The sequence below is a fragment of the Bos javanicus genome, chromosome 24 (assembly GCF_032452875.1).
Source record: "Bos javanicus breed banteng chromosome 24, ARS-OSU_banteng_1.0, whole genome shotgun sequence".
Classification (NCBI taxonomy): Eukaryota; Metazoa; Chordata; class Mammalia; order Artiodactyla; family Bovidae; genus Bos; species Bos javanicus.
This window is the reverse complement of record NC_083891.1, coordinates 61742492-61757327: the sequence shown is the minus strand read 5'-3', so window position 1 is coordinate 61757327 and position 14836 is coordinate 61742492. Positions and strand designations below refer to the sequence as shown.

The following is a 14836-nucleotide window of genomic DNA, read 5'->3' as shown; positions in this document are numbered from 1 at the left end:
GTATATTATCATATGTGAAACAGATCGCCAGTCCAGGTTCATTGCATGAGACAGGGTGCTCAGGGCTGGTGCACTGGGATGACCCTGAGGGATGGGGTGGGGAAGGAGGTGAGAGGGAGGGTCAGGATGGGGAACACATGTACACCCATGGGTGATTCATTTCAACGTATGGCAAAACCACTACAATATTTTAAAGTAAGTAGCCTCCAATTAAAATAAATAAATAAATAAAACAAAGACTATTGGGTATACAAAAAACAAAAAACAAAATAGATCATAGATCTAAATGCAAAAGCTAATATCATAAAAGTTCTAGGAGAAAGTCTTAGCAGACTTGAGATAGACAAAGATTTTTCAAATAAGACAGAAAAATAGAAACTATAAAAGAAAAAATTAATGAATTGGATCCCATTAAAATTTAAAACTGCTTTTCAAGACACCATTAAGAAAAATATATCTGACAGAAAATTTTTATTTAGAATATATTAAAAGCAATTACACATCAATAATGAGAAAGCAAACAATCTAATAAAAATGGGCAAAAGATTTGAACAGACATTTCACAAAAGAATATATACACAGGGTCAATATGCACATGAAAAGATGCTCAACATTATTAGTTAAAAGGAAGATGCATAACCACAATGAGATACCACCTCACATCCACGAGAACGGCTATAATGAAGAAGACCGGCCACACCACCCACTGGTGTGTCTTCAGGACGCCTGCAATGCTCACTCATTGCTTGTAGTAGAAAATGGTATGGGCGTTTTGGAGAACATACTGACTGTTTCCTATACAATTAAACATGTATTTATCGTCTGACTCGGTAATCTCACTCCTAGTTATCCACTCAAAGAGAAGTGAAAACATATGTTCACACAAACTTCTGGGCATAGTAACATTATTCACTGGCTTCCCTGGTGACTCGGTGGTAAAGAACCCACCTGCAATGCAGGAGACGTGAGTTCAACCTCCATGTTGGGGCAATCCCCTGGAGGAGGAAATGCTACCCACTTCAGTATTCTTGTCTGGAGAATCTCAAGGACAGCGGAGTCTGGCGGGCTACAGTCCATGGGGTCACAAAAGATTTGGACACGACTGAGCAACTAGACAACAATTATTATGTATAGCTGCCCCACACTAGAAGCAACAAAAATGCCCGTCAATGAGTAAATGGATAAACAAATGTGGTTTATCCAGATGATGGAACACTGCTTGTCAGTAGAAAGTAATCAACTTCTGATATCCCACCTAGTCTCATGAATCTGAAAACACAGTGCCGAGCCACAGAAGCTAGACATGAAAGAGGACATGGTCGGAATCCGTTTGTGTGAAGCTAGAGACGGCAGGTCTACCCTGGACTGACGGAAGGCAGGGCAGCCGCCGGCTGGCAGGGCTTGTTCAGGGACAGCTGACTCAGAAGCAGAGCAGAGAACCCTGGGGGATGACGAAGCGCTCTGTGTTCCGGGTGTGGTAGCGTTTTCACGGCACATTTGTCAAAATGTGTCAGGTTCTAGGCTTAAAAGGGTGGATTTTATGATCACATTTATTTCACAATATCAAAGTGTTCATGTAACTGACCATGGATAATCTACTATTAGAACAGAGGATGAAAATATGGGAATCCTCTCTGCCTGGTAGATTGTTTTGTTTTGTTTCGGTTTTTGAGTTTTAATTTATGTTTTGCTAATGTGTTTCTCAATTCTCTTTCCTAGGTTCAGTTTGCCACACTATATGCTAAGAAAGAAAAAAGCAACACATGAACTGAATATAAATTTTTGTTTTCTTTTACTCCTGTATTATAATCTACCAAAATATTAGAACTGGTGGGAGTCTCAAAAGCACTAGTCCATGGTCTTCAGCAAAGAGACTGTTTCTCTCCATAGTGCACGAAACTACAAAGCATTGATCTCCTAGAGGAAATCAGTGGAAGGTTATTAAGGAGCCTTGATTTGACCTGATATCTGCACGTCACAAACAAAACATTTCCGTTTCAGAGAAAACAGTATTGCCATCATTAATCATTGATTTTGATGGTAAGGCTGGAATTCAAGTAAAACAATTTTTTAAAGAGCGGGCTATTTCCATAAACCTGTGAACACCCCGGCACCGGCGGTGGTGGTCGCTTTCCGCCAAGACAGGGACTGTACTAAGGAGAAGAAAATCGGCCAAAGAAAAGGACGCTGTCGGACTCGTTGTGCCTGATGAAGAACAGGAAAGGGTGATTGCAGTGAAAACGTTCCCAGTCCTGGGCCGGCGTGACGGCGAAGCCCACAGCGGTGGCGGCCGCAGCCTCCGTGCCCGCCTCGGTCACCTCCAGCACCGACCTGTGCAGCAGCCTCTGGGCGCGCAGCCCGGCGCCCACGGGGCTCCCCGCGAGGCCCCCCGCGAGGCCAGCGGCGCACAGCCCCGCGGAGGCGGCCTCCAGGTCATAGCTGCCCGCCACCCGGAACCGGGGCAAGTGCAAGTCCACGGCCCTCTCTTCCATACGCCCCGCGCTGGTCCACTCTATTAACTTCTCAGGAGTTATTTTATCTATAATCTGGTAAGGAGAAAAAGAGGGAAGAATGGCTTGATCATCAGTGCAAATTCAAAACAGTGCAATACTAATGTCAGTCAGTCAGAAATTATTAATATTAGCTTTAGCAACAAGTGAAACCAGAAATTTTATTTCACTCAACTGCTATTTATATATATACATATACCAGCTACTTGTCTTATATTTCTATATTTAAATTATCTGTGTATGTATGAAAACTCTATTGCATGTAAATAAATTTTTAAGTCATTTCTTATTCTATCAATTTAATATATATTATTTCATTTTTTACTATTCCCCTTTAATCTTTGTCTGCTGCTGCTGCTAAGTCGCTTCAGTCGTGTCCGACTCTGTGCAACCCCATAGACGGCAGCCCACCAGGCTCCCCCGTCCCTGGGATTCTCCAGGCAAGAACACTGGAGTGGGTTGCCATTTCCTTCCCCGATGCATGAAAGTGAAAAGTGAAAGTGAAGTCGCTCAGTCGTGTCCAACCCTCAGCGACCCCATGGACTGCAGCCTTCCAGGCTCCTCCATCCATGGGATTTTCCAGGCAAGAGTACTGGAGTGGGGTGCCATTGCCTTCTCCATAATCTTTGTCTACATATGTATTATATAATTTATATACTATCTTATATAATGAATATTATAATATAGTTTATATATTACTATATTATAATGAACTTAATTTATAAAATTATAATGAATGTAATTTATATTATATTAATATAATATATATTTATATAGTTGCAATTACATTGAATATCCACTTTTCTTGTTATAAAGTAAATATATTTCACAGCACTGCATATCTCTAAGTATCTTCAAACTGATAGATATTTCCATCAAGCTGATAAATTCCACCTAACATTCATCCTCTCATTCATTTTACAATCATCTAAATATGTATCAAGTGGATGCTGATAGATACTGTGGATGCAGCATCTATTAATAATAAATTATGATTACTATTATATAAATTTCAAGCCGAGCATCCTAGTGTCTGGCTTTTTGCAACCCCGTAGACTCTAGCCTGCAAGCTCTTCTGTCCATGGAATTCTCCAGACAGCAATACTGGAGTGGCTTTCCATTCCCTTCTCCAGGGGATCTTTCCTACCCAGGGATAGAACCCGGGTCCCCTGTATTGCAGGCAGATTCTTTACCGTCTGAGCCACCAGGGATTTAAGGAAGATGCTGCTGATTTGGCTCAGAAAGTAAATTTTATTCTTGAATTATTTCCCTACAGTAATTCCCACAACTGGGCTTTTTGAGTCAGATTATGAATACTTTTAAGCTTGCAGATAAGTGCCTTGTTAGAACAGTAAGTAGTGTGTCAGTCTCATAAAGCTTGCATTCGTCCTGCCATTTTGCTTTCCCAAAATATTTGCCAACATATAATGCTGCTAATGGAGAAGGCGATGGCGCCCCCGCCAGTGCTCCTGCCTGGAGGATCCCAGGGACGGAGGGCCTGGTGGGCCGCAGTCCATGGGGTCGCGAAGAGTCGGACACGACTGAGCGACTTCACTTTCACTTTTCACTTTCATGCATTGGAGAAGAAATGGCAACCCACTCCAGTGTTCTTGCCTGGAGAATCCCAGGGACGAGGGAGCCTGGTGGGCTGCCATCTATGGGGTCGCACAGAGTCGGACATGACTGAAGCGACTTAGCAGCAGCTAAACACGTTTCACAGAAGCAGGAGAGCTTCTAGTATCTTAATAATACAGCATCCATCGATTTATCGAGCACTTTCCAAGAACTGGAACCATTCTAGGCAAGTCTTCATGTCCTAGATCCATTCTGGACTTCCCTAGTGGCTCAGACAGTAAAGCATCTGCCTACAATGCGGGAGACCCATGTTCAATCCCTGGGTCTGGAAGATCTCCTGGAGAAGGAAATGGAGGAACCTGGTAGGCTACTGTCCACGGGGACACGACTGAGCAACTTCATTTTTCAGATCCATTCTAGGAGGTCCCTTAGAGTTGGTCCAGGACGTACATGTATGTGTGTGTGCGCGTGTGTGTATTCTAATTACAACACACACATTAAGAACTGTGGAACTCATTTTATAAATGAGAAAATATTGAGGTTCCAAGAAATGAAGAAACGTCAAAGGGTCGAAAGGCACTAAACAGAACAGGGACTTAAAACAACCTCCCTGTTCTCCAAAGCACAGGCTACTCGCCACATCAGTGTTTTAACTGCAAAGCAGCTTCAGTTTAAGTGTTAGTCACTCGGTTGTGTTTGACTTTTTTCGACCCCATGGACTATAGCTTGCCAGGCTCCTGTGTCCATGGGATTTTCCAGGCAAGAATCCTGGAGCAGGTTGCCATTCCCTTTTCCAGCAGACCGTCCCACCCCAGGAATCAAACCCAGGTCTCCCCCGTTACAGCAGATTCTTTACTGTCTGAGCAACCAGTGGGCAGGACTAAATCAAGGGATTTATGATTAAGGGTCCTATGGACTTTTATTATGAGTGGAGGTAGGTTTATTTGGGGTTAAAAAAAACACACTGGTGAGTGATGCCGATTATGGGGAGGCTGTGGCATGTGGGGCACAAGGTGTATTGGAAATCTCTGTACCTGCCTCCAAGTTTTGCTGTAAACATAAAATTGCCCGAAAAAAGTCTTTCAAAAAATGAAATGTCTAAAAAAGGAACTCAGAAAGTCCAATAGCCTGTGAACAGAATTCAAAATTGCTGTCCACGTGCCTAGGTGACTTTCTTCCCTGGGGAAGAGGGTCTACAGAGATCAACCACTTTGGAGAACGGTGGGTTATCTTTAGAACTCCTATATGACCTCAAATGTTCATGTTATCTCATCCCCAAATATTTTAGTACTGGTTCTTCTCAATAAACCTGACACCATGTAATGCTCCTCTTTAGATACCCATCTTTACCTGCTGCAGAGACAGAAATATTTTCTATTTCACCAGCTCCAGATCAGAGCCCTAACTCCAGACTCACCCAGAAACAAGCTCTGGGACAGAGAGCCTCGGGAGATGAAGGCAGAACGAGGAAGAGGTAAGGCTTTACCTTCTCCAGCCCGTCGATGTCATTGGGCAGCAGCACGAACATGCTGAGGTCATGGCTTCGATACGGAAGGCCCAGAATTTTGGCCGGCACGTCCTCCAGGGTCTTGAAGCTAAAGGACTGGCGCTGTGTCATCATCGGCACAGACTTGCTTGTGCTCTGCAACGAGTCAGCAGAGCTCGAGGCGTCAAGGGGCGGAAGGCCACCAAGGGGGCTCCCCAGAATAATTCACTCAACCTTCGACCATGCTAAAGACCAGAGCCTGGGAATCAGCATTTTATTTATATACACACATATCACTGTTGCTGTGTAGTGGCTAAGATGTGTCTGACTCTTTGTGACCCTTTGGACTGTAGCCTGCCAGGCTCCTCTGTCCAATGGATTTTTCAGGCAAGAAAACTGGAATGGGTTGTCATTTCCTCCTCAAGGGGATCTTCCCGACCCAGGGATCGAACCTGTGTCTCCTACACTAGCAGGCAGATTCTTTACCACTGAGCCACCTGGGAAGCCACATACCATGTACATTTGCTCAAAGATGACTCCAGATTCTACATTTTATCTGTAAGCATATCACATAAATTAATTAAAGAACATACCTTATTCAGCCAAAATTCCTCCTCCTTGGTATTTTCTTTCTTAAACTCCCTGTCCCATTGCCCTTTAAAATAAATTACATTCACTACCACCAGCTTGATGGAGCTGCTTAAAGAGCCGTCTGGAAGCAGGTCCTTGATTTTTTCTGCAAATGAACAGCCACAAGAACAAAATGGGTCCATCTTCAGAATTACAAGTCAGATCTACACATGTCAGATACGATGAACACGGACTTGACCGACCGTTCAAACCTCAGCCAGGTCAGCGCCTGAAGGCTTAGCCAATAAAGAGTTCGCTGGCAGAAATCATAGGAGGTTCTCACTTTGCCCATCTCCAATTTATCCCATAGGATAAACTGAGGTGTGAGGGCTAAGAGCTCAGGCTCTGGAGTCAGATTGCCACTGCTGGCATCCAGCTTTGCCTCTCATCAGCTGAGGGGTCCTGGGTAAGTTACTTAAGCTCTCTGAGCCTCAGTTTCCACACCTGTAAAACAGGAATAAAACCTGCCTCACAGAGCTGCTGAAAGGAATCAATGATTCCCTATGTAGAGAAGCACTTGGAATATTATCCAGCTCATAATAAGCACTCGGAGTTAGCTATTATTATTTTTAACCCATTCATTATAGCTACGTGAGGTTTAGAGATCTCTTATTTTATTGCAAAGGAGCTGATGTTTTATCTCTGGGTTCAGCCCATCCCACTGAAATTCTGAAGAATACTGCCCTCAACCAACCCTTTGATAGATCCTCTTTTATCCCCCTTTTAAAATTTTCATTTCCTTTGAACTGAGTATGAAGAAAAAATGCAATCTGAAATGACAGCTGTCTCTCTGATAACTGGAATTTTGTTTTTTAAATGTATTCTCCCTGGTTAGGGAGCGCGATCCCACAAACCGCACCTAAGAGTTTGCATGCTGCAGTTAAAGACCTCGCGTGCCTCCACGGAAGATTCCACAAGCCAAAACTAAGACCTGGCACAGCCAAATCCTTAAATAAACCCTTTTTTTTTTTAATGTATTCTGAAATACTAACACTAAAGTATCAGCACTGCTCTGCAAAATCTTAACATTGCTGTCTGCTATTTCCTGCGAGTTTGGCTCCTACCGGGGCGTGAGGCGGGCCGGAGGAGGCGGGGCTTTGTCGAGTCCCTGCTGCGGACGAGGCTCAAGGCTGCCGCCCTCCGTGCAGGAGCCCAGCCGCGGACGGCCCAGGCGCGTCTTTAGTGGGCTGATGCTTCTCACTGACCGAGAGAAAGGAGCCCTCTGACGTTTTTACTTATGGACCCAGACTCAGAAAGAAAGGTGCTCACGTAAAAGTCAAATGTGACCTCACGACAGACATGAGCCAGGTATCAGGAGCCCCAAAGTCACTGGGATCCCCAGCTATGCGCAAGTAATTCTCCACTACGTGTCTCCACGAAGTTGGCTTCCTGTGGTCCCCTGCCCAATTCCCTTGGCTCTCTCCACATCTGCTGAGGCCATTCCACTGTCTGCAGTGGATTCCCCCACTCCTTGGCTCCAGTCCCTCCAAGCTGAAATACCCATCTCAGGTCCCCTCCCAAAGCTTGTACACCCTTATACCCTATGCAGCGTCCAGCACAGGGCTTCACTCACAGCAGATACTCAGAAGTGTTTTTATGATGAACAATTCATCCATACACTACCATTTGTTTGGCTTTCAACCCAGGAATTAATCTTCTTTCGACTTTCATCTGCTGCATTTACAAAATCAACAGGTTCCAGAGAAGCATGGTAATGTTTTTCAACATAATCTAAGTATTTCTTTAGGAGAAACAGGGAAGGAATAGAAATAGCTTTAAAATTCAATTCATCCATTACCATCATTTCTAAACAAATGTATCTGTACAGGAAGATGACTAACATTGTAAGAAGAGATCTTTTTAGGGCCTGGGTGAATCACTTTGAGTACTTCCATGCATATTTTTGTGCAGGTTCAATACAGTTAAGGCAACAATCAGATTTCAAGATGAAAAAGAAGCTCCCAAAAGGTCTGGGTATCTGGAGAACAGGTCAAGAGGCAGGTGGGGTGGAGGGTGAGAGGGAGAGATGGGAGGGACACCCCCAGTGATGTGGGTTGAGTCAGGCACTCAAATTAGGCATCTTGCCTCAAAGATCCCAGTCTTAACAGAGTCATTTGGCCATTCCTGAGTACCACTCACAGATGTTGTGAACTCAGCAAAACTCACTTGAAGGAAGAGGTATGTCTTTTCTCCAAACAGTCGGTTGGCTATTTTCAGTTCATAATCATCATTGGGTTTGCTTATCTCACTCAAAACCCTTTGGAGCTGGTGATGTATCTCTTCTGTCTTCTCTAACTTCAAAATCAAAACAAAAACTCAGTGAGTTATCTTGGCAAAAGTAAACCTAGATTCACCACCCTTCCCACACCAAGAAGACACGGCAGCCTTGGGGGTCGTCCATGAGCTTGGTGTAGGTTCTGGATGCCATTCTTCCTCCACTGGAAACACCAACTTAACAACAATACAAGAAACCCAGGAACCAGCTCAGAGATTCCTGTAGCCCAGAGAAGCATGAACCCAGGACAATTCATGATGTTCCCCCCGCCATGCTTCTCCCTGCCTCACCTCATGGTGTGATTGGGGGAAAACTCGCAACCCCAACTCCCTGAGGAGAGAAGCGTGTGGAATGTGTGTCCAGCACTCTGACTTTTCAGAGGCTGCCTGAGGGACTGGTTTGTGTCTTGCCTGAATCTAAGTGTCAAGAGGAACAGGCACCAGGTTGGTCCCTGAGCACAAAGGCCATCAACACACACCCTGGTCTGCAGCACTACAAACAAACACCAGGGGGCGCTCCTGAGTAGAACCCCGCAAAGCAGTGAGGTCATTACTGCACTTCGGCGGTGGGTCAGCGGTAAGGACACGCCTGCCAGTGCAAGAGACAAAAGAGACTCGGTTCGATCCCTGGGTCAGGAAGATTCCCTGGAGGAGGGCATGGCAATCCACTGCAGTATTCTTGCCTGGAGAATCCCATGGACAGAATGCCATATGTGAAAAGCCCACAGATAACATCACACTCAGTGGTGAAAGATTAAAAGCTTTTCACCCAGGAGTAGGCATCTGTCACCCAAGGTGAACCTTTTCCTAGTTTGCACAAAGACTCTGCACAGGACTATGCTTGGGAGAGAAAGTGCCTGAAAACAGCTGTAGCACTGATAGACTGACGAGATAGCAGAGCGGCCGTTGGACCCAACTCTGTGGTACATACTCCGCAAGGAAGCCTGACTCCTCATATATGCAGCTGAGCCATGCAGACAGCCTGGCCACGTGGGATCGTGGACCGAATGGCTCATACTGTTGGGGGACTTGAGCCACAATTTAATGAGGGCCTGGGGAAAGGGCTGTGATAGCGGTCATGGCAGACGTGACCTGCCAGGGAGCTCTGTTCACCTCTGAGTGCCAGCCCTGCCCTACGGATTCTGCCACGTGTGCACAGACTGCCGCATGAGTGAGGAATACTGTAACCCTAGAGCCAGAAGAGATCTCAAGAAGTCATTGGTTCTGGCCTAATATTTTTTTGAGTAAAACATCATCAGAGTAGGAAGAGTTCCTTAAAATAAAAATAGAATGTGATAAAAGTGTTAGTCCCCCAGTCCTGTCTGATTCTGTGACCCCATGGACTGTAGCCCGCCAGGCTCCTCTGTCCATGGAATTCTCCAGGCAGGAATACTGAAGTGGGTTGCCAGTCCCTTCTCCAGGGGATCTTCTTGATCCAGAGATCAATCCTGGGTCTCCTGCATTGCAGGCAGATTCTTTACCATCTGAGCCACCAGGGAAGTCTGTAGTAATATTATCACCCACTACTACCACAGCGCCCATGGGGTGAGTCACCAGGGTGTTCTGGTTGCTCTACTAGACACTTTACAGAGGCTTAAAGATGAACAACTTGCACAGACTAGCACAGCTGTTAAGTGACGAAGCCAGGATTTGAACTCTAACTCCAAAATGGGCTCCCCAGGTGGCGCTAATAGTAAAGAACTCCCCTGCCAGTGCAGGAGACATAGGAGACACGGGTTAGATCCCTGGGTCGGGAAGATCCTCTGGAGAAGGAAATGGCAACCCACTCCAGTATTCTTGCCTGGAAAATTCCATGGACAGAGGAGCCTGGTAGGCTACAGTCCACAGGGGCACAAAGAGCCGGACACGACTGAAGTGACTTAGCACACACAGCTGCTAACTCCAAAACACGTTCCCTCTGCTACAGGGACTCTTCAGTCTATTTGCCTTTATGGATATGTACCCTAGTGGTTAGTGAGCATTAAAGCTGAGGCCTCCTCTTAACACTGCGGTTTATTATTGTATGGTACTCTATAAGCCACATTATTTGGCTGCCATTGTTATTATTGCTTAACAATAAGTATCACACCTTTCTACCCATTTCCCCAGGGAAGCCACATCTGCCAAGGCGTCACTGGACGCTCCAGGACGCGTCCTGCTGTTTGGTGTTTAGTCGCTGAATCACTCTTTTGCGACCCCACAGACTGTAGCCACCAGGCTCCTCCGTCCATGGGATTCTCCAGGCAAGAATACTGGAGCGGGTTGCCAGTTCCTTCTCCAGGGGATCTTCCCAACCCAGAGATCGAACCCACGTCTCCTGCATTGGCAGGTGGGTTCTTTACCAGTGAGCCACCAGGGAAGCCCATGTCTCCCCACCTCTTTTTCTTCAGCTTTGATTCTTGAGCTTTCTGTGTCTTTTTCAGAGAAAGGCACCTAGGAAGAAAAAAAAAGTACTATGGCCGTGGTGAGAGCAGAGAAAAGCTCACAGGGACCCAGTGCGGGTAAAATGGATGACTGTTAAACAGGCCTCCTTCGTCCACAAGGAACAGGGCTGTCCCTGCAAAACCCTGAGAAGTTCTGGGCTGTGCGCTCATCTCACCCCTGCTGGTTAGTCCCTTCATTCATCCCTCCTTGACGTGGCATTCACACCATGTCGTTTCCCCCAGGAGCTCTGTCCTCCTTGCTCTACCTATAATTATGAGCTTAATGGCTTTCCCACTTCATGGCAAATAGATGAGGAAACAGTGGCTGGCTTTATTTTGGGGGGCTCCAAAATTACTGCAGATGGCAACTGCAGCCATGAAATTAAAAGACGCTTGATCCTTGGAAGAAAAGGAGCAAGCTATGATAAACCTAGACAGCATATTAAATAACAGAGACACTACTTTGCCAACAAAGGTCTGTCTAGTCACAGCTATGGTTTTTCTAGAAGTCATGTATGGATGTGAGAGTTGGACTATAAAGAAAGCTGAGCGCCGAAGAATTGATGCTTTTGAACTGTGATGTTGGAGAAGACTCTTGAGAGTCCCTTGGACTGCAAGGAGATCCAACCAGTCCATCCTAAAAGAAATCAGTTCCGAATATTCATTGGAAGGACTGATGCTGAGGCTGAAACTCCAATACTTTAGTCACCTGATGCAAAGAACTGACTCATTGGAAAAGACCCTGATGCTGGGAAAGATTGAAGGCAAGAGGAGAAGGGGATGACAGAGGATGGGATGGTTGGATGGCATCACTGACTTGATGGATGTGAGTTTGAGTAAGCTCCAGGAGTTGGTGATGGACAGGGAAGCCTGGCGTGCCGCAGTTCATGGGGTTGCAAAGAGTTGGACACGACTGAGTGACTGAACTGAACTGAATTGCTTTGGACAAAGACACTTACCCAAAAGAATCTCAAGCATTTGGGAGCAGAAGGCATGATGGTATTGGAAGAGGAGAAAGAACTTCGCTGATAGGCCTGAAATCGCCCCAGTCAGATGCTGTCTTTTCCTGGCCCCAGATCAAGGGAGGCAGGTTTTCAAGGTAATGCCAGAGTGTTGCCCTAGAGACAAGCCTGTGGCTGGAAAGCAAGGAAAACCCACGCTACCTCCTGCTCCTGAGTGGCGGTGGCTCCTCGGATCATGGGGGGCAGCATTCCAATCGTGGTTGAGATGCCCGCAGGGGAAAACAAGACGTTGCCTTCATCTGTTTTACTCAGGTCTTTGAAAAGATCCAACCCAAAAGAAGTGCTTGCTGGGACCAGTGAGTCCATGATGATTCCAGCAGGACCTGGAACAACAGCAACCAGAACCCGGCACTTAGCCACAGGGCTTCGTGTCGGGGCACCCTCTCCCGCTTCTCTTCGGGCACTGAGCCAGGACGTAGGGAGTTTCACCCTCGCAGCGAAAGGTCACTTCCCAGCCCTGCTCTTGACGGGACATGAATCACAGGGTGTCACCGCACACTCTGGGTTCCTGGGTCCCAGGGAGCAGGCTGAATCCCCTAGAGGCTCTGCTCTCTCTCCTTCTGTCGGAACTGCCCACACCAGCACCTGCCTGCTGGCCGCCCCTCCTGGGCTGGCCCAGCCTGGCCCTCCCATGTCGGGCGTGTCCCACTGCCGAGAACAAGGCCAGGGGCTTGTTCTGTAGGAAGGGTTGGCCTCGAGTCCGAGCAGAGTTCTCAGATCCAGCCTCAACAAAAGCAAAGTGGCCTTCTCTGACGCTGATTTCTCAGTTGCTTCAAATCCAGCACAAAGTGACCAGATACACGAGAGCTCCTAAACCCCAGTCCCTAGCTGCATGCAAACCTGACCCCAGGCTAAATGCTCCTTAAAGGGCAGTGACGCGTCTCTGGTCATGGATTATTAACTGGGGGCAAAAGAGCTTTTTTTATATAGCTTTCTATATTGTTTCAAGCTTATGCAGTGAGTTCATATTATTTTTGCTTATCTCACAAAAGTTAAAGAGCAATTAACATTTACCAAAAATAACTAGAACATGCTTTGTATTTTCTTCTTCACCAGCTAAATCTGCCTGCAATACAGAAGACCCGGGTTCGATCCCTGGATTGGGAAGATCCCCTGGTGAAGGAAATGGCTACCCGGTCCAGTATTCTTTTCTGAAGAATTCCATGGACAGAGGAGCCTGGCCGGCTACAGTCTGTAGGGTCGAAAAGAGTCAGACACGACTGAGTGACTAAAGCTTTCACTTTCACCAGCCAAATTACAACTAGTTAATAAAGAAAAATCTTAAAACAAAAATGAGATTAAAGCCAATCAAAAGCCTACTCTGAGGGATTTTTGCTCTCAAGGGCCCATCCCTGCAAAGGCATCTTATATCTGCTGTTTAAACTTCCATGTCAACCCCATGTTTCCTTGCAAGGATTTCTTGCAGGTTCACTCAGAAATAAAATGAATTAACTTACAGACAAGATAACGTTGTCACAGCTGAGTAAACACTGAATTAAACAAAACCACCCCAAGGCGAGTTAGGTACTTGGGATTAGTACAAGAAAAGTACTTCTTTCAAACTAACAAACATGGGGGCTCTCATAACACAGAAATCTCATGTTGGTGCAGAAGGAACTTACCTGGTTTCTGGAAAGACAGAGGTGACAGGGCAAGGAACCAGGAAGCATGTGCTAAATGAGCAGGTGAAGTCTTTAATTTATAGGTCTCTCTGCCTCTCCCTAGTCATCATGGCTCGCATTTCCCGTGAAACAAGCTTTGGTTTCTCAATGGCTATTTCCCTAATAAAATTAGCATGCAAGGGTTACAACAAAACTGAGGATTGAATTTTCTGTTTCTTTCCTTCATGATCGCGAAGTTCTGCACTTGAAGTTGTCAGCAACTGTGTGGTGAGTAATACACACCTCGACACAGAGGAATAGAGCTTCAATTCTCACTTCTCCAAAGTCTCTCAGACATTCTTTTAGGGGCCCAAGCATAAAGAGATCTAAATTAACCAGATGACAAAACAAGACTAAAAGCAGGAATTCACCCCGGGACGAAAGGGACTGGAATGACCAAGAGAAATGAATTACGCCCCATGCTGGGGGTGGGAGCAGACAGTGATAAGGGGGCCTCCCTCCCTGATACTATGGGGGACCCTCTGAAAAGAACCATTCAGTCCACTGGTTTTCACCCTGGATGCACAGCAAAATCCCCTGGGAAACTTAAAAAGAAAATCTGTGGCCAAGTGACCCCGCCGCCCCCCGCCCCCCACCACCAGACAACTGAGTCAGCATCGTTAAGGCAGGAACAGGCGTCAGAATTTTTATCACCTCAGGTGATCCTGGTGTGCAGCCAAGGTCGGGAAGCGCTGGTTTACAGGCTGGGTGAACATCTGAGAGCATACTTCCTAACGTCAGACGTACAGAGCGCTGTCCTGACAAGACCAGACCCTGCAATAAAGTTAACTTCTCAGTTGCGTGGCTTGGGGTTACCAAATGCAAAGGAAGAAGTAAAGTATGAAAGCTAACTTCCTAGAAAAGAAAGAGAAAAGGTACTGAGGAAAACTGGAGAGGCAACACACACACACCACTCCCGTTCTCAAGGATTCTGCCCATTCATTATGAAACGTCTCATTTTAATTCACTTACCGAACGTTTGTCGAGAGTTCACTGTGTACCAGACCCGGGTTGTTATTGTCTGAGTCACTGAATCGTGTCCAACTCTTCTGCAACCCCATAGACTGTAGCCTGCCAGGCTCCTCTGTCCGGGATTTCCCAGGCAAGGATACTGGACGGGGCTGCCATTTCCTTTTCCAGGGGTCTTCGAGATCTAGGGATCGAATCCAAGTCTCCTGCGTTTCCTGCATTGGCTGGCAGATTCTTTACCACTAGCCCACCAGACACTGGAATCAGTTCAGATCAGTTCAGTCGC

General features: G+C 46.2%; 1 protein-coding gene across 3 annotated transcripts; it reads right to left on the bottom strand.

The window, feature by feature from the left end:
* Window positions 1-1769: 1769 nt before the first annotated feature.
* Window positions 1770-13822, bottom strand: SERPINB13 (serpin family B member 13). Of its 3 annotated transcripts, none has more exons than XM_061400391.1 (8): window positions 13543-13822; window positions 12062-12243; window positions 10818-10908; window positions 8368-8492; window positions 7825-7942; window positions 6165-6307; window positions 5572-5727; window positions 1770-2546 (listed from the first exon to the last, which is right to left on the bottom strand). In XM_061400391.1, exons 2-8 carry the CDS (start codon window positions 12224-12226, stop codon window positions 2154-2156), a joined length of 1191 nt encoding a protein of 396 aa, XP_061256375.1. In that variant the 5' UTR covers window positions 12227-12243; window positions 13543-13822; the 3' UTR covers window positions 1770-2153. The 3 variants fall into 3 exon arrangements, with proteins under 3 accessions (XP_061256375.1, XP_061256374.1, XP_061256373.1); XM_061400390.1 differs by lacking the exon at window positions 10818-10908 and adding an exon at window positions 13054-13112 and having other exon boundaries at window positions 8368-8496; window positions 13543-13818; XM_061400389.1 differs by lacking the exon at window positions 10818-10908 and having other exon boundaries at window positions 8368-8496; window positions 13543-13818.
* Between the last annotated feature and the right edge of the window lie 1014 nt (window positions 13823-14836).